The sequence below is a fragment of the Thunnus albacares genome, chromosome 3 (assembly GCF_914725855.1).
Source record: "Thunnus albacares chromosome 3, fThuAlb1.1, whole genome shotgun sequence".
Lineage (NCBI taxonomy): Eukaryota > Metazoa > Chordata > Actinopteri > Scombriformes > Scombridae > Thunnus > Thunnus albacares.
Genome location: NC_058108.1, coordinates 18,232,519 through 18,253,044, shown reverse-complemented (window position 1 = coordinate 18,253,044; position 20,526 = coordinate 18,232,519). Strand labels below are relative to the sequence as shown.

Here is a 20,526-nt window from a genome sequence, read left to right as displayed (position 1 = left end):
GCAACTTATATCTAGTAGATAATGAAATGTCACACACTTTACATGGCCACATTCACATATCTGTGAACAGAAACAAAAAACATCCTATTAGTTGTCCAGGTTGGGCAGCAAAGTTTGGGTTTGCATCCACCATGTGTAATATATGTACAGGGCTAAATTGGCATCTAGCTATTACTGAGTTTCTGAATAGCAGCGTCAAAAATATATGAATTATTGAAAATGATCCTCAGGCACTTTTTAGTCCATGTTAAAGCTCACCTCTCTGGCTGTGTATTTCACATCTTCCTACATAAAAAAAACCTTCAGTGTACTGGTACTGACTATTTTCATCATTAAATGACTGCCTTTAAAATTATAATATATGTTATATAGATTCAGAAACGATTAATTTATTTATATTTTCAACATAACAATGTTGTCAATTGAGCAGCCAGTTAACAAAGTCACCATATGAACCCAAAAAATCTCACTGGACACAAATCTAAAATGCCAATGTCAATTTCATCTCTCTCTCTCTCTCACTCACTCACTCACACACACACACACACATATACTGCATCTATGTGTGTTTAGAGGACACTAATGTTTGCCTGCTGTCAACTATGTTTCATGAGACACAACACGGGAAGACAATGGGAGATGTCAGATTCTTAGCAGCGAAAGACTTCCAGTTCTAATTAAAGCTGCAAGCAGCGATGAACGGGCCCTAGCGGCCCATTGTACATTAGGCTGTGACGTGGTCGGTGGGTTTGCACGCGGACTTCTTCATACGCAGGCGTTTTTTGGACAGTGCATGAAGTGGTGAGGCTATTTGGCAGGTGGTGTGTGAGACAGTATCAACTACAGTAATAACACATGCACTTACACTGAAAACTGACAGATTAACTACATTGAGTATGGATGTAACTTATCAGTAATAAGGCCTCATGCGAATGTCTCGCGCTCGCTCGTGCTGGGCTGGGATGGTTATCAAGACGGCGGCAAGAATTTTGACGTATCTGTTTAGAAACGATCCCACTTCCCGAGTTTGATATGTAAACTAATCTCATATGTATTAACTAACTGACTTACGCTTAAACCATATTCAAACCATGTCCATACGTTTTAATTGATTAAATTTCATTATTTTTAGAATTACAATATTTATGCAGCTTTTATGAGATTTTAAAAAATAAATTTTAAAATTGTGGTGATTTAATTAAAATCAATGAAATACAAATGCTTAATAATAAATTATGTCATGAATCATTTTTTTGAGTGTATGGCCATACCACCCTGGACAAACCTTATCTTGTCTGATCTCAGAAGCTATGTAGAGTCAGACCTGGTTAGTACTTAGATGAGTAACTGCTTGGGAGTACCAGGTGCTGTAAGCTCTTTTACTTTAGTTTCTGGACAGCAGAGGGTACTGCTACTTCTTCACCAAACACACAGGTGACAGACGTCACTGTTTTGAAAGGGCTTTCAATGCTTATTTTCTCAAGGTGGACTTTTGGAGTTATTACTTATGTTTTTAATTTTGGGAGCGAGAGAAAACAAACAATAGCAAAGATAATCTGAACGCATGCCAGGGTTGAGATCCACAGTTTAAAAAGTTTGATTTTTTTATTAGTTAGTTCCCAAAATATCACACGTCCTTAAAACAATAGATCAACTTTCAACAAAACAAGGCTACACAGATTTAAACTGAGTTTATTATACAACAGCAAAGGTATGACAGCTGGGAGGTAAAGTCAACTAAAGCAGTGATGAGACTTACATGGACGAATGCATAAAAAACATAATTTTCTTTCTATGTGCCCATAGTGATTTAACTCATAAAAATTATTCGAGTCATGATTCTTTCCTCTGTTCAGCTGCAGTTCAACTGATGGAGCACAGACTCAGAGAGAGAAGCAATTATTATTATTTTTTCTCATATCTATAATTTATTTCATGTGAATGCAAAAGATGGGAGTCTTCATAGATATCTGTCCATGTGTGAGGCAGAATGTCATCTCACCTACAAAATGCAATGAAGGCCATTGTCAATTAAAACCATTTAAACAGTACATAAGTCACGTCATATTCTTCTAAACACAATACTGAAGCCTCAAACCACACAAATATCCGCTCCAGAGGTACGTATAACTGAGTAGCAATGTTACCATTTTATTAGCCAACATGGTCATTTCATGGTGCTGTTTGATGTGCTACCAGCGGAGATTAGTTTATGTGCTATAAGAGCACCAATGTTAACTCTGTCAATATAAATTTATTGATGAGAATCCGTCCACTTTCACAGCTTCTATCTTCTCTTGGTTCCTCCAAAACCTAACAAAAAACAAACAAAGATGTCAGGCAGCCAACTGTACTTACAGCATATCTGTGGATGCTAATGCACAGTTGAGACATTCATTTTACCAACTACTGTAACATGAGTGAGACACTGTGTGAAAGGCCAACATGTAAGTATTTAAGTGATGCCTGCTGTTTAATTTGTGGTTGATGTAGTTTTGCTTCCAATTCAGACACTCCACTTCACACTGTCAGGTCCTTTATCATTGTGCGAAGTGGTTTCACTAAATTAATTAAAGCTGTAAGCAGCGTTGGTCTGGACCTCGCACTCTGGCCCGTCGGGATCAGATCATTTTGCTTTTTAAAAATGAGGGATATTTCTTACAAGTGTGGTGTGCTTTTATTTTGGAAGTTTGATTGACATGTGTACTGTCCGGTGTGTAAAGAAAATAAGTAACTGCAGCTGGACACAGAAAAATACTCATATAGCTGAATGGACAGTGTGAGCGAACCCACACCTTTTTAAACATTTACTGCTTCCACATAGTTTTAGATACAGACTTCATTTGAACTTTAAATGAGTCATGAGACTTTGACCTACAAATCTTGAATTTACATGTTTTTTCTATCTTTTACTGTTTTTGAGATATTAAAGTGTGAGTTTTAAAGTCTTTTCTTGTTCCTCCTATGATTTTATAATGAGTGTGTATTGCAGAATGTTTCACAGCACTGAGGGAGTGACATCACCAGGAGCAGTTGGAGAGGAGAATTTTAGAGTACTGTTCTTGTGAAATCTCCCATGACTTTGGCCAAATTCTACATTAAAAATCATATTTTAGTAGGAAATTTCGTGGCATTAATACAGGTTTGAAAGTGGTCAGACTTATAGTTTGGACGTCAGAAGCCTCTGTTTCAAAGTTCATGCCTCCCCATTGTTTTATATTGTAAGGGTGATGTGGCACTGCAACTTTGAGGGCTTATAAAATCCAAATCGTTCGAGTTATTACAAAGTTTTTAACAACTTTTTTCAGCATAGTGTCATAAGTCATCTATTAAAGTTTGAAGACGATACCATTAACGCCCTTGGAGGAGATAGCGTTTGTTCAGAGGCCAAAATTGAGTTGTCTTATTTTGAGAGGCTAATAGCGGACTTCCTGTTGGATTTAGGTAGTGGTGAGACACATGTCTTGTCTCGATGAGACGAATAATCCAGTTTTGGTTTGGTCTACGACATTCCTACGGGCCTTGGCGGCCATTTTAGTTACATAGGTAGTGCTAGAGAGCACATTTTGGCACTTCGGGGTTTAATTTTTACATTTTATCAATTTTTTCGCCACACCTGATGTGCGTGCCAAATTTGGTGAGTTTTTGAGCATGTTTAGGGGGTCAAATTTAGGTCTGAAGTGGCAGAATAATAAGAAAGAAAGAAACACACCAAATACAATAATTAAACCCGATGAAAATCCTGAGCCACAGCAGCTGCTGAGAAAAAAGTCATTGCCAAGTGTTGGCTGAGCTCAAGCTTGCGCGCCATGTAAAGCATTAGCTTACAAAGCGGCAGAGATGAGAAAGATTGAAAGATGCCTTTTCTAACGTTATGTGCTAGTTGAACAGTGAATTTTTTCACCAGACCTGATGTGGGTGCCAAATTTTGTGAGTTTTTGAGCATGTTTAGGGGGTCAAATTTAGGTGTGGAGTCCTGTAATGAGAAAGAAAGAAAGAAAGAAAGAAACAAGAAAAACAATAGGGTATTGTTTACTACTACTACTTAATACTACTGTTTTACAGTAGTCTGCTGCCTTTTGGGCTTGGTCCCTAAATAAAGAAAGAGAGAAAGAAACACATGAAAACAAAAGGATACTGAAATATATATGACATAGTAGATGTTCAAGAAATTCTAGAGACAAGTGATAAAATAACCACATGGGAATGTCTGGTTTTGACTAATCCAGTGAATGGAATACCTGACACAACCTGCACATCTAATATTGTCATAAAACAATAATAAGCAGAGATATTAATGTGCTCCTTGACCTAAACAGGGGGCATTGTTAGGATTTTATCAATACTACTAGTTGAATCAATACTCTTACCATTTTTTAATATTGTGCAAGAAAAGTAATACATTTAGAACACAATTAGAATTTAGCTATATACAGCAGAACAAAATTTCCATCTTGTTCCGGTAGAGGGAGGAGGGGCTGGTTTGGGAGTGGGGACTACCATCTCAGCCAGTAAGCCTACAAGAATTGGACTAATTTTAAGATGCGTGGCTAATTAAGCTAAACAGTACAGTTGTTTTAGACTGTTTATAACAATTCAGGGAGACTGCAGGCAAAGCAGTTGAAAACATCACTTTTCTACAAATGTTTGCTTGTTGAACAGGTGTTGTAATAAATTACTCTTTTTGGCTTTTTACTCACAAAGGTTATTTTTACATTTAAAGTGCGGAGTATAGCTGGTGACAACTCAAGTGAAATGTTATATTTCACTTATTGCAGTTTCATTCTCTCTGCTCTGCTCCGTTGCTATTTTTGTGGAGCAGAGGGGAGACAGACAGAGAGAGAGGCAAGACTACACAGCAGCATGACCATAAACTACACTGCTCTGCTAATCTTACTTCTGGGTTTCAAGTACCGATAAAAGAATTGACCTTAAGTTTAAGTGTTCTTTACTCAATTTTTCTATGGTCTCACAGTATATATTGTCAACACCAAACCATAATAAATTACCATAAATCATTTCAGGTTTCCTTTAGACAACCAATCTTAAGACCGAAAGTCAACTGTCAACACTTGACATCTATATTTAATTAGTCCAACTGTTTGATTTCTGTTGATGTTAGAGCAGAGGGGTATTTCTGTATGTGGCCCTTTCAGCTACATTCACTCCCTCTACCTGAAGCAGTGCGTGTCCCAGAGGAAGAGGATGAGTCTCTAGGAGGAGGAGGTCTGCTGTCAGTGTAACTGGAGTGGTTGTAGTTATAGGGCTGGCTTCTGAAAAACAAAAACACAGCACAAACCATGAAATGGAAGAGGAATAATGTAAGGACGAGTCCTGTTTCCTTTCTCTTTACTCAGCTCTTTTTCTTCATCTCTCCACTGACCTCTGACGACCAAAAAGATATCCCAGCACCCCTCCTGTCCCCATGCCGGTCCAGAAACCATTTCCTGTGCCTGGTGCAGCTCGGCCTCCTGGGTACTGTTGTCCGTGAGTGTAGTCACTGTGGAAGCCGTAACTTGGGTTGGCACCAGGATAGCCTTAACAGAAAACAAAAACAGATTCAACATTTCAGAACTGCAACATGGTAGGATGGAATTATATTCATACCACACCTAAACAACACTTGTTTTGTGTTTCTACAAGAGAGGAAAAATCATGAGGTGATGTATTGCTTATTTAATTTTATTTGTCATAATTCTAATGTATCTCACATTGTAAATAGTGTATATAGTTTAGTATAGTTTAGCAATTAATGATAGAAAACAGCATTTGCACCTCAATGCATTTCAAGACCAAAACTTGAAATGCTACTTTTGCTAAAAAGAAGCTGGAAAAGAGGCTATGATGAGCCCTGGTAACCCAACGTCTCCATCATAAAAAGGTAGAATATTGAGTTATAACCTTCCAGTCTGATGTGTGTTTAGGTGTGTGTGTTTATTCTGTAGCAGCCTGGCATCATCAGATGATTTAATGAAAGTAAACAGATAACGGTGGTGCATAAAGGCACTGTGCTCTGGTACAGCACTTCTCTAATCGGAGGCTGCATATTTAACAATATAACTGTCCTGCTGCCTTTAGATGCTGCAGGGGATTACTGAAATGAAGAAGCTTTTCACTGTGGGCAACAGCTGTGGGCAACAGCCACTGTATGAATCAACCACATTCATTTATAGATCAATGCAGACTGATTTACTGACTTCCCTGCTTTAACCACATTAAACTTTATTTTCTGTGCTGATTTTGTTTGGAGAATATTTGACTGAAATAACTTATTTATATTTCAAGCATGAATCTATTATTGCGGCATGTTTGCAGCAAGCATTTAGTTGTTAATAAAATCACCAATGTGTCAGCAGACTCTGGGGCATCTGTTTTCAGTGCAACATCTAGGATGAAATTTCAACCAAAATGTGCTGCTTCATTTGAAGGAACCTCCCACAAATTTGCGCTCTGTGCTGGTCACCAAAAGACACAGACGGGCACAGTGAGTTTCATGGCCAGGAAAATAGGTCGTTGTGCTTCCACAAAAATAGGGCCCATTGTGTCATCTTGCATTAGCTACCAGTGAAGTCAGGTTTGAATCCTGGGGGTGGTGGTCCTGCTGAGCCATGGTGATTATCCCCGGGGTAACCAGCCTGTCCACTGTCCTGCCCCCACTGGGTTGTGTTCCTGCTGAGGAACAGCTTGTAGATGCTGTATGCCAAGAGCAGAAGCACAGCAACCACCAGCAGACCTCCTGAGTCCTCACTGCCTGAAGGGTGCGAGCTCTGATGTGTCTGCTGGTTGTGCTGGTGATGATCCTTGTTGCCAAAGAAACCACTGAAGAATTTGGAGGCAAGGCCCCTAACACCTGAGAAATGGAAACAGTGAATAAGAAAAGAGGAAGAGTTTCCAAATATCTAGTGATTGTGTACATACTAAAGATGATGTCTCAAGTCTCATATCTCTTCTACCTCTAATCTACCATCTACCTCCAAACTACCTCCAAACCCTTTGAATCCACTCCGGGAACCCCAGCTCCCATGCATCCTCCTCCGGCCTTCTTCAGTCAGTTCCAGCGTGTACTCCAGCCCACAGGAGCCCTTCAGTATGTAGGCATCAGCAGGGTGGCTGTAGCCTTCACAGCTCACCTCAATGTGGCCAAATCGATATGCATTGTCCATATCTGTCTTACACTCCCACTGTGAGGGGGAGGGAGGAAAATTACAACCAGCAGCAACATCATTCAAAATATTTAATAATAAAATAATTATTATTACCCAATTTTGACTCTTATTACAAGTACTACTCAGTTTGCAGTCAATCACACCATAGGAATTACCAAAGCAATAAAAGTCTATTGCAAATTCTTGTTATTTATTCATCGACATTTACCAATATATGATACCAATATATTGGTGACTAGGGGAATGAACCCCGGGTTTCTATGGTGATGAACTTTACCTCCTTCCAAGCTTCTTGTATTTTACTCCTTCCCCCTAATCTCTCTCTGTCCTAGCTGCCTGCCAGCGCCTCCCTCCTCACCTGCACATCCACTCCATCCCAGCCTTTGTTCTGACACTGGACCACCGCTGGGACAAAGGCCTGGCAGCCAGCTGAGCCTCCAACACACTGGAGCTGAGGCACGGGGCTGGAACGCCTTGCTGTGGTGTAGCGATCCTTGTACAGAGTCAACACCTGAACGTCCTGGAGCAGCACACTACCTGCAGTTGGAAGAGGAGAAATGGGCAGGTATAAAGTCACTTCATAAACATTTTTTTTGGTTCAGAAAATTGACATTTGTGTATTTTATATTCATTAGTAATTTTCAATATTGCATATCATACATTTTATCTGTTGCAATGTTGAACACATATATAAATACATACTATACATACAGCAGTCTTAGCCTTCCTATGGGAAGCTTAGAATGTTATGATTAAGGTGAACAGAACATTTTCCTTTAATGTGAATATACAAAGGTATATTCAAATATATGTTTAGTGAGCCACATTAAATAACTGAATGATGGATTTTTACATGTTGATTTTTTTAGTTTTTGTCCTCTGACTCTAGTGCTACTTTTCAGGTTAAGATTGAAAAATATTGGGTGATATTCATAATTATTAATTAGGCTACTCAATAATTGAAAGTGAAATTACATTATATTTCAATGCGACAGAGGGTAATAATAAACTGTATAGAGCCTATAACTGACAGCTATATGAAGTCCTCCACAGGTCCCTTGTGGAAGAAAATTGTATAATATGTGCACAGTCAAAACACAGAATCAGTACAAATTAACAGGAGGTTGGATCTGTTAAGACAATAATAATAATATTAGTACCCCTTACTGTGGTCATGAGACACATGTCAAAATAGTTTAACCAATGTGTTTACTTGCTGTGAAAATACTGACATAGGTGGGTAAAAATTTGAGCAAAGCCAGCAGGAAATGACAGGAATTACTTAAATCTAAAGCAGGTGTGTCATTGCTGGGGTTGACCAAGATGGCGCGGTTCCAGACAGAAGTATTGCTCCGTAGAAAAACAGATATTTGAATAGAAAAAAGCCAACGTAACCTGCCTCTTAATATGATCAATATTCATGATGGACAACAACTTTATAACAGCAGCAACAGTATTAGCTAAATTTTCTGTTCCTGTCGTGGAAGAGCTTCCAATCATAAGTGGATGGCTTTAAGTACAGGTGTGAATGCACTGAGGACACATTGAGATCCGATCACTCAGACTACATTTGGAGGTGGTCTGAACTGCATAGGGTCACACTCTTTTTGCAGTGTGAACGCAATGTGTCCTGGGCCACATTAAATGACTGCCTACTCAACTGATGTCCTCTATTTTCCAGCAGACTAGGCACAGGAAGAGAATTGCTGCCTCCCGGTCCGTGTACCCTCCATCCAAAGCTGTGGTCAACTTGTTTGATAACAGGATAATCAAATGCATTTTTTGTTTCTGTTTATCGTGTGAATAAAAAAAACAAAAAAACAAAATCCACTTCCCATTTTTTTACCATTCCCCTAACCCATTTTCATTTTCAAATCAGCAATTGGAATAGAAATTAAACCAAAATCAGAAAATAACTAGTTTTTCACTTGTCTAAGAAATTTATTTCAAAAGCTAAACATTTAATTCTGTTTTCCCTGGATAGTTTCCCCTGTCCCGTTCAGTTGATAACTACAGTTTTTAGTTTTGCTGCGCTGCTCGACATAAATCGAGCTCAGGATGAAAAGTATACATTTGTGAATTGCTATTGGGTGTAGTTTTGTATTGTGTGCCTTGCGTGTTCTTTTTGTATAACTTTGTATGTTGTTTTTACTCTGTAATGTTTGTTATTGTGTTGTTTCTTTGCTCTGACCTGCCAAAGGACTACAGATGAGAATTAGCTTTAAGATATAATCTGGTACAGTTCATCAAATGGTGACATTTATGTTTGAGATATCTACTGTCCCTTTTAAATAAATAAAATAAATAAAAATTAAGTGGGACAGACCATTGGGAATAGCTTTAAAAACAGTAGCAAATTCTCAATATGTGACAGGGAAGTTATAAATCATCGGAAATTCATTGTAAGTATACAAAAGTCCATTAAAATCAAACAAATCAGATACAGTTGAAGTTAGAAGTTTACATACACTTTAGCCAAATACACTGAAACTTTTTCACAATTCCTGACATTTATTCCTAGTAAACCTTCCCTGTCTTAGGTCAGTTAGGATCACTTTATTTTACTTTCATCACATTCCCGGTGGGTCAGAAGTTTACATACACTTAGCGTTGCCTTTAAATTGTTGAACTTCTGTCAAACGTTTCAGGCAGCCTTCCACAAGCTTCTCACAATAAGTTGCTGGAATTTTGACCCATTCCTCCTGACAGAAGTGATCTAACTGAATCAGGTTTGTAGGCCTCATTGTTTGCATACGCCTTTTCAGCTCTGTCCACAAATTTTCTATTGGATTGAGGTCAGGGCTTTGTGATGGCCACTCCAATACCTTGACTTTGTTGTCCTAAAGCCATTTTGCCACAACTTTCGTGGTATGTTTGGAAAACCCATTTGCGACCAAGCTTTAAATTCCTGGTTGATGTCTTGAGATGTTGCTTCAATATACCCAAATGTCCTTCCTCATGATGCCACCTATTTTGTGAAGTCCAGCTGCACCAGTCCCTCCTGCAGCAGAGCACCCCCACAACATGATGCTGCCACACCCGTGCTTCACGGTAGGGATGGTGTTCTTCAACTTGCAAGCCTCCCTCTTTTTCTTTCAAACATAACGATGGTCATTATGAGGACAGTTCTCCAAATAGTAAGATCTTTTTCCCTATGTGCAGTTGCAAACCGTAGTCTGGCTTTTATATGGCGGTTTTGGAGCAGTGGCTTCTTCCTTGCTGAGCAGCCTTTCAGGTTATGTTGATATAGGACTTGTTTTAATGTGAATATGGATACTTTTGTACCTGTTTCCTCCAGCATCTTCGCAAGGTTCTTTGCTGTTGTTCTGGGATTGATTCGAACTTTTCGCGCCAAAGTATGTTCATCTGTAGGAGACAGAATGTGTCTCTTTCCTGAGCGCTATGATGGCTGTGTGGTCTCATGTTTATACTTTTTACTATTGTTTGTACAGATGAACGTGGTACTTTTAGGTGTTTGGAAATTGCTCCCAAGGATGAACCAGACTTGTGGAGGTCCACGTTGTTTTTTTCTGAGATCTTGGCTGATTTCTTTTGATTTTGCCATAACGTCAAGCAAAGAGGCACTGAGTTTGAAGGTAGGCCTTCAAATAAATCCACAGGTACACCTCCGATTGACTCACATGATGTCAATTAGCCAGAAGCTTCTAAAGCCATGACATCACTTTCTGGAATTTTCCAAGCTGTTTAAAGGCACAGTAAACTCATGTAAACGTCCGACCCACTGGAATTGTGATAGTGAATTATAAGTGAAATAACAGATATCAAGTTATGCTACTCGAGCATCCCTAGAACTAAAAGTAATTAGGGGGCGCTAAAAAACCAAAATGCAATGCCCAAGCCCGAGGCTGATAATAATTGAAGCACTTCTTAGTTTGAACATATATGCAAAGTTTCTTTAGTTTTCACACATCCTAAAGGCCTCAAACGTGTTCATAAAATGAAAACTGATGCACGAAATCCAAAATGACTGATTTCCTCTTGGATAATTTTTTTTTTAAGTATTATGTCGACAATGATGATACCTACCGAACCTACCGAATTCCATGCACATCAAAGAAACTTTGTAACAACATGGCCTTGCGTTTGGGGGCACTATGGAGCCTGCTGGCCACGCCTGAGCCCAATCACTTCAGAACTTTGTAATTTTCGCCAGTTCTGAAGTGTGTGCCAATTTTCGTTTTCAAGCATTCTAAGCCCCTCAAAAATGCAATGGCGTACTAGAATAATAATGATAATAATAATAATAATTAAAGCTGCAAGCAGCGATGAAGGGGCCCTCACATCTTGTGCGCATTGGAGGGAGAGGCAGCCATGGTATCACTACTGGAGGTCTGTTGACATGGCTCTGAATTGTCAGGATTATGGGACACTGTGTAAATGAGTAAATTATTTTTTCCTGTATGCAGTACATGGCATGAGAGGTGACATTTCAGAAATTGTGTGTACATTTGATGATCTATATGTCATGTCTCCTTCACTTACTGTTGCCCATAGGCAATATTACATAAGTGAAACATTGATGCAGCAATACATTTACCAGAGGGCACCTGACACAGATATACATTTTCATGAATATTGGACATTACGTTTAGGAGAAAACTATCACTTCCTGTGTGCCTTAGGTGGCGCTAGAGAACAATCACTAATAATAAGTCATCTTGCTGTATATCATGTGTAGACCACACCGTGTAAATTTCATGTAAATAGGATGATGTTTGTCACATAATGTTGACTTCCTGTTGTCAGAAGGTGGCGCTATGACTATGACTCAATATTGAAATGTCGATGTGTTCAGGCCGGGACTTTTCTCAAACATGAGAAATTTAGGGCAGATTGGACAATGTAAAGTGGAGTTACAACAACTTCCTGTTTAATGCCCCAAACATGTTTTGGGCAAAATTCACCAGCACGCCACGCTAAGGGCATTCCATGAAATATAAAAAGCTTTGCAATTTACCATTGCAAAAGTCTTCAGGTTTAACCTACCAAATCTGAAGTCGCTTGGGTTAAATCTCGATGAGGAGTTCATTAAAATACAACGCCTGTCAACGGCTTCGCTTTGTGAAAAAATGCAAATTTGATTCAGTCTGGAGATGTTACATCTGCCTACCAAATTTCATACATTTATGTAAAATTTAAAGGTGGGAGCTTTGACTTTGAAATATTCTAGTGGTGCCCTCAAGCCATTTTGCCACACCCCTGCCCAAAACCCATATCAAGTTACACCACTTCTGATGCATGTGCAAAGTTTTGTGAGTTTTTGTGAGCACCCCTAGAACCTCAAAAATGCTAAAAGTAATTAGGGGGTGCCATGCCCAAGCCTAATTTTGATACTATATGAAGCACTTATTAGTTCGAACATATATGCAAAGTTTTAATAGTTTTCACACATCCTAAAGGCCTCAAACGTGTTTGTAAAATGAAAATTGACGCACAACATCTAAAATGCCTGACTTCCTCTTGGGCAAATTTTTTTTAATGTATTAACGTATTTAATGTATGTATTTAATTGTATTATATTTTAATATGTATTTTGTCGCCAATGATGAGAGCAATGAACCCACCAAAAATCATGCACATCAAAGCCCGCTGGCCACGCCTGAGCCATATCACAGAATCACAAAACTTCGCAATTTTCGCCAGTTATGGCATGTGTGCCAATTTTCCTGAGTTTTTGAGTATCCTAAGCCCATCAAAAATGCAATGGCGTACTATAACAATGGTAATAATAATAATAATAATAATAATAATAATAATAATAATAATAATTAAAGCTGCAAGCAGCGTTGAACGGGCCTTGACACCCTTGCGCACATCAGGGCATGGTGCAGTCTAAGGGCTTCTGTCACGGGCATGTAGATGTCTCCAGACCTGGGCTGACAGGTCTGACTTTACAAACATGTGAAGTTTGGTGCAGACTGGAGCATTTAATTAATAATTTGAAAACTCTTGATGAGTTTGTGTGTAAAAGAAATTCACTTAGTAATTTTCATCAAGTCTATTTTTAGAAAAGGAAAGACCTTTAATGCACATGACCTGGTCAAAGTTTGATTGAAATGTGTACTGTCAGGTGCGTAGAGACAAAAATTAACTGCAGCTGGACACAGAAAAATACTCATATATTTGAATGGAGAGTGTGAGCAAACTGCTATGTGCTTGGGCCCTTATAAAGGAAAAACTACAGTACAGAGCTACAAATTTTAGTTTGGATTTTATTTTTCTGCAGCACTTCATCACTAAACTGTCACTCCATTTTTTCCCTTCCCCTCATAGGTCATCCCCACTACTGAATTATACATATAAGACTCATAATTATTGTAAAATAAATGATAATAACACCAAACTTCATACAAGTTTGTATAAATGTACTGTATGTATATAGACCTTTCTGCTGTATCCTTCAAAAATGAGCTCCATTTAACCGTAACACCCATCCCCCCACTTTCTTCCCTCCCTCTCCCTCTCAGCTGGAGAGAAGGATTTCAGAGTACTCTTCTAGTGGAAATATCTTCATAAATCCCATGACTTTGGCCAAATCCCACATTAAAAATCACATTTGAGTAGGAATTTTCGTCACAAATCCATTGATACAGGTTTGAAAGTGGTCTGACTTATAGCTAAGACGTCAGATGCCTCAGTTTGGCACAAAGTCCATGCCCAGAGATTGCCTCCCCATTGGTGCGATGTGGCATTTCAAATTTCAGGGCTTATAATATCTAAACCGTTCGAGTTATTACAAAGTTTTTAATAACTTTTGTTCAGCACAGTGTGATAAGTCATGTGTTAAAGTTTGAAGCCGATACCATTAATGCCCTAGGAGGAGATAGCGTTTATTCAAGGTCCAAAATTGGCACAAAGTCATACTTTCATGGGTGAATTGTGGACTTCCTGTTGGATTTAGGTCAGGGATGTCAGCGTATGATTTGTAGGTCTTGATGAGACAAATAATTGAGTCTTGGTTCTATCTCTCTACAACATTCCTATGAGCCATGGCGGCCATTTTAGTGACATAGGTGGCGCTATAGAGCACATTTTGGCACTTTGAGGGATAATTTTTACATTTTATCAAATTTTTTACCAGACCAGATGTGCGTGCCAAATTTGGTGACTTTTTGAGCATGTTTAGAGGGTAAAATTTAGGTTTGAAGTGGCGGATTAATAAAGAAAGCTGCAAGCAGCGTTGAACGGGCCTTCGCACCCTTGCGCATGTCGGGCCACAGCGCAATCGAGCATGTCACGAACATGTAGATGTCTTCAGACCCGGGCTGTTTTCAGACAGTGCATGAAGGAGATAAACATCACTTCCTTTGTCCACTATTTTGCCTGCTGTTGGGGCTGCTTTACTGAAATTTCATAGGGGGTGCTATTCAGCTGGTTTGCATCACTGATGGAATATTGTCATGTACACGTGTTCAGGCTGGGAGTCTTATCAAACATGTAAAGTCTGGTGCAGATTGGAGCATTTACAATAAAGTTATAGCAACTTCCTCTGTCATGGTGAAACATCAAATCTCAACAGTGTGAGGATGAGAATTTTCTGCAGGGTGAGACATGGCTGCCTTGCTCACACCTGTGTCATAAAAATCATGCAAGTTTTGTGTCCATTCACTTGAATTTCAATTAGTAAATTGAAAACCCTTGATGAGTTTGTGTGTAAAACAAATTAATTTCCTAATTTTCAACAAGTCTATTTTTAGGAATGTAAAGATTTTTAACTAGGGATGCACGACACTGGATTTTTGCCGATATCCAATATGCTGACATTTCCAACTCATTGTGGCCGATTGCCGATGCCGATATATGCACGTATTTTTACGAGCTGGCTGAGGAGGCTATTATGCATGCAAGCATAGATTATACTATGATCAAGAAAGACAATATATGAAGGAAGAACTTAGGAAGACTGGAGTTCAGTAGCTCAGCATTAAAGTTCTTCCCTCATATAGGCTATAGTCTTTCTTGATCATTAGTACAATATATGATTGCATGTGTAATAGTCTCCTCAGCCAAGTGGAAAAAAATATGTGCATATATCAACATCGGCAACTGGCAAAAATAATCATGATCTCAATATTGAACAAAAATAATTGTGATTATGATTTTTGCCATAATCGAGCACCCCTAAAAACAACATAAATTTTGATTCACACACACACACACACACACACACACACACACACACACACACACACACAAAGAGTTTAAATATGTATGTGATAAATTGTAAATATGTATGTAATGAATTGTTTTCTTTAAGAAACTGTTACTTGCTGTTACTGAACATTTTTCAGTGTGCTCCTAAAGTTACATGTGTGCTCCTAATTTTTTTCATTTAGGAGCACATGTACTCCTTGAAAAAAAGTAAGGATTGAACACTGCTGTCAGATGTGTAGAAACACTAAGTAACTGGAGTGTGGCGCAGTCCAAGGGCTTCTGTCACAGGCATGTAGATGTTTTCAGACCTGGGCTGACAGATCTTACTTTACCCCCCCCCCCCCCCCCCTCCCCTCTCCCTCTCCCTCTCAGCTGGAGAGAAGGATTTCAGAGTACTCCTCTTGTGAAATATCCTCATAAATCCCATGACTTTGGCCAAATTCTACATAAAAATCACATTTTTTTGTAAGAATTTTCGTCGCGAATCCATTGATACAGGTTTGAAAGTGGTCTGACTTATAATTTAGACGCCAGACACCCCAGTTTGGCACAAAGTCCATGCCCAGAGATTGCCTCCCCATTGGTTTACATCGTAAGGTGTGATGTCGCACTACAACTTTCAGGGCTTACTAGATCTAAACCGTTCGAGTTATTACAAAGTTTTTAATAACTTTTGTTCAGCACAGTGTGATAAGTCATGTATTAAAGTTTGAAGCCGATACCATTAACGCCCTAGGAGGAGATAGCGTTTATTCAAGGTCCAAAATTGGCACAAAGTCATACTTTCATGGGTGAACTGCGGACTTCCTGTTGGATTTAGGTCAGGGGTGTCAGCGTATGATTTGTAGGTCTTGATGAGACGAATAATTGAGTTCTAGTTCGATCTCTCTACGACATTCCTACGGGCCGTGGCAGCCATTTAGATACATAGGTGGCGCTCTCGAGCACATTTTGGCACTTTGGGGGTTAATTTTTACATTTTATCAAATTTTTCACTAGACCTGATGTGTGTGCCAAATTTGGTGAGTTTTTGAGCATGTTTAGGGGGTCAAATTTAGAGTTGAAGTGGCGGATTAAAAAAGAAAGAAACAAACACACGAAATACAATAGGGTCTTCGCCCTTTGGGCTCAGGCCCTAATGATAACGTAACTGAAGCAGAAGTGGACAGAAAAAAAAACTTACCGTCAGTCCAACTCTTGATATGTTCCACAAATAGAAACTGTAACCCGAATACAATATACCCCTTCATTTCCGCGTTGTGAATTCCAACAGAGGCTCTGAATGTCGTCGTGTTTCTAACTTCTACTAAAGTTACTACTGAACTGGAAGCGTTTCACTTTAAACAACATTAGACCTGACTAGTGGTGTACTGTGATGAAAGCCTAACCCTACACACAAGATACCTTAAAATAACTTCCGTGGTGCGTCGTTTGTTTTTGATAGCCCGACCAATGAGGAAAGTGCACGACGGCCCTTACAAGGAAGAGTGCCCATCTGCAGATCAAAATTGCAGACAGGGAGGCAGACATCTTAGACTTCCGCCTCCGCGGTTGACAGGAAATCACGTGACCTTAGCAGCGGAAGTAGGCCCTTTTCTTGTCGTTTTTCCCCCTCATTAAGTAGCACCCTGGTAGCACCCAGCACCACGGATTTAAAAAAAGTTTATATATTGGTAATATATTTTAAAAGTCAATTGACTCTGAAAGGCTTTATACAGTATTTTAAATTGAGAAGTTTGCCACTGGTGCAGATTTTAAAAATGTCTTTAAAAAATAAAAATGTTTATATCAAATTTATTTATTAAATAGTTTCTTGTAAATAATTTGTTAAACAATGTGGAAAGGCTATGCTAATTGGAAGACCCTGTGAGCTACTGATGAAAGTGACCCTTACCGCTTTTATTGCATCTGCTGTTGTCAAAATCAAAATTAACCCAGCAATTATGTTAAAATAATATTTTATGTTTGGGGTTAAATTGACCACAGCAATTTAAACCTACAAGCAGGGCACAAAATTAGCACCAGCCACCAGCCAAATGCTGGTAAAATATGCAAGTGGCTGGTAGATTTGCCTCACTCACCAGCCAAAAAAAACCAAACAATGGTAATCTAAGTGGCTGGTAAAATTTGAACATTCACTGGCCATTTGGCCAGTGGAAGAAAAAAGTTAATTTTGCACCCTGCCTACAAGGTACTCTTGCGGAAAAAACAGGAAATCTGTGCTGGAAACCAAAACCCAAACAGGGACATTTGTGCAAAATCCTGGATTCCCTCTCTATCAATTCAATGTTCAATTCAAAGAGGCTTTGTAGGCTTTATTTGCACGAGAAACATGCATTTACATTGCCAAAGCAAGTGTGAAATAAAAACAAAAAGAATTGTGATTTTGCTCTGTTAGTTTTGATTCTATTCGAAAATATAGCTGCAGTTGCACCAATCTGCCACTGGGTGTCACTCTCCGATTACTCTCTAGGGGGCGTTCAGGCGTGTTGCTGTAGCGTCTGAATCCAGAGAACTGAACGAAAAGAGACACAGTTAATATGACAAAATGACAAAAACAACTACAATGAAATCATAAGCCTTGATCATCTGTATACGTGTGTTGTGTTAGTTATGTGTGATAGTATGCATCACTGTCTTAAGGTAATTTAGCTGGAAACAGCTTGTTTTCTCATTCAGAAAAAGTCGCCACACCAAACTCATTGGGCACACTTTCATGCCCACTAATATTCGACTATGACAATATTGCAAAATCTGATACAGATCATGTAAAAAGCGTATTCCGTTTGAATATTCCGAATTAGGCCTCATTCCAAATCAAGCATTTTCCGATTAAGACATATGGGATATGCCAGTATTGTTACGTTTTAGGAACGTTCTTTGGACGTGTATACAGCGCATTCGGAATATGCGTCTCTATTGGGGGTTTTCTTGTCTGTTTACCCCTGCACAGACAAAATTATGTAAACTGGAGCAGGAAGGCAGACAGATTAGCATGGATGTATAAAAAGAACTGTATACAGCATCGGAGGCGGGGCCCCGTTCATTCCTTTTCCCCCCTTTCAACATCTTTATTGACATACCAGTGCATTGATTATGTATAATTGTTAATTTTATTATTATTGTTATTGAAGACACCAAACAAAACATTTTTCCAGTAGAGTGAAAAGTCAGTATTATCAACAATATATTGGATTACATCTTTCCAGAATTTGACAGTGTAAGGACATTGCCAGAATAGGTGTTGAATTGTTTCTGGATGCATTACACAAAATGAACAGTTAACACAGATGTCTTTTTTAAACCTAAGAAGATAATGACTTGCAGGATAATATCTATGTATGATTTTAAAAGAAACTTCCCTTATCTTATCAGTAAGAAGATATTTGTATGGAAGATTCCAGATATATTTCCTATTCAGGTTATTGACAAATCTAGACCAGTAAGATACAACATAAGGGGTGGCCCCATTCATTCCTATGAAAGTTGATCAGTGGCACATGAACATGGATGTATTATAAAAGCTAGATACTGGACTGAAAATGGGGCCCACTCAGTCCTATAGGAACTCTCTGCCTGGCGCATACGCCAAGAAAAGTTTTTAGTTCCCGGGTTTGTTTCCGCGTTGTGCAGCCCATTGAATATGCGCAGTAGTGTTTCCCCCGCTAGCCCCACCCACGAGCTCTCGCTCGGCCCCATGGATGAATAAAGAGAACTGGTTACAGCGTCGGAGTCGGGGCCCCGTTCATTCCTATGAAAGTTGCTCAGTAGCGCATGAAGCAAAAAAAATTCTGATGGTGAGACGAGTCTTTTCATGGGGGCTGTAACACAAAATTTATCTGCTGATTTACAGATGTCTCTTTCACAATGTAAGTCTATGGGAAAAAGTCCTTTTGGGCCAGTGTGCATCACATGACATTGTAATTACTTCACTGCCTGCAAAGATCTTGTGATTCCTGTTCCCACTGGAGCAGTGGGTAACCCTGATAATCCTCATAGCCTGTTACTAAAGCCAGATTGATCATATCTAGTAAAGAAGTGCTAACTAAGGGTAAGGCTTCCTTAAGCAACCTAGTTGGAATGGGGTCTAAAAGACAGGTTGATGGTTTAGCTGTACAAACCACTGAAGTTAGTTCAGAAAAGTTGACTGGAGAAAAACAGTCCAAATGTATGTCAGGATTTACAGCTGTTTCTAAGGTGCCTGTGTTTGGGGAGAAAACGGTGCCTGTTGAGGGCAGGAGGTGGTTAATTTAGTCTCTAATAGTTAGAATTTTATCATTAAAGAAGCTCATAAAGTCATAACTACTGAGAGATATAGGAATACATGGATCAATAGAGTTATGACTCTTTGTCAGCCTGGCCAAAGTGCTGAAAAGGAACCTAGGGCTGTTTTTATTCTCTCCTATTAATGCTGAGTAATAGGTGGCTCTGGCATTACAGAGGGCCTTCCCAGATGTTTTAAGACTATCTTGCCAAACTAAGCGAGATTCTTCCACTTTGGTGGAACGCCAAATCCTTTCCAATTTTCGCGATGTTTGCTTTAATTCGCGGGTTTGGGAGTTATACCATGGAGCTAACCTCTTATGTTTTATTATATTCCTTTTTAAGGGGGCGATGGAGTCGAGTGTTATTCGTAATGACCCTGCAGCACTATCAACAAGATTATCAATTTGGGAGGGACTAAAGTTAACATAAGAGTCCTCTGTAGTATTGAGACATGACATTGAATTCAGTACTGATGGAATTGCTTCTTTAAATTTATCTACAACACTATCAGATAGACATCTAGTGAGGACATTTTTGTCTAATGGTGTGTAATCCAGTAATAGGAATTCAAAAGTTATTAAAAAATGATCTGATAAAATAGGATTTTGTGGAAAAATAATTAAATGTTCAATTTCAATCTCATAAGTCAGAACAAGGTCTACGGTGTGGTTAAGGATTATTTACACACTGAGAGAAGCCAATTGAGTCTAATAATGAGATAAATGCAGTACTGAGACTGTCATTATTGATGTCCACATGAATATTAAAATCACCTACTATAATTACTTTATCTGTACTACGGACTAAGTTTGATAAAAATTCTGAGAATTCAGATAAGAATTCAGAGTAAGGGCCAGGAGGACAGTACACTATAACAAGTAGAACTGGCTGTAAAGTTTTCCAGGTTGGCTGAGAGAGA

The 20,526-nt window shown here is 38.9% G+C and overlaps 1 protein-coding gene across 2 annotated transcripts; it reads right to left on the bottom strand.

Annotated features, from left to right (window-relative positions):
* Positions 1-1,676: 1,676 nt before the first annotated feature.
* saraf (store-operated calcium entry-associated regulatory factor) lies at positions 1,677-16,912 on the bottom strand. Of its 2 annotated transcripts, none has more exons than XM_044346771.1 (7): positions 16,525-16,912; positions 7,525-7,703; positions 6,983-7,181; positions 6,563-6,850; positions 5,384-5,537; positions 5,176-5,273; positions 1,677-2,313 (listed from the first exon to the last, which is right to left on the bottom strand). In XM_044346771.1, the coding sequence occupies exons 1-7, from the start codon at positions 16,589-16,591 to the stop codon at positions 2,288-2,290; spliced, it is 1,011 nt and encodes a 336-aa protein (XP_044202706.1). In that variant the 5' UTR covers positions 16,592-16,912; the 3' UTR covers positions 1,677-2,287. The 2 variants fall into 2 exon arrangements, with proteins under 2 accessions (XP_044202706.1, XP_044202707.1); XM_044346772.1 differs by having other exon boundaries at positions 16,821-16,901.
* Between the last annotated feature and the right edge of the window lie 3,614 nt (positions 16,913-20,526).

Coding starts and splice junctions, on each gene's coding strand:
- saraf (XM_044346771.1), bottom strand. CDS start 16,591: ATGAAGGGGTATATTGTATTCGGGTTACAGTTTCTATTTGTGGAACAT. Junction 7,704..16,524: donor TATCAAGAGTTGGACTGACG/GTAAGTTTTTTT, acceptor TTCCAACTGCAG/GTAGTGTGCTGCTCCAGGAC. Junction 5,538..6,562: donor ATTCAAACCTGACTTCACTG/GTAGCTAATGCA, acceptor TTTTCTGTTAAG/GCTATCCTGGTGCCAACCCA.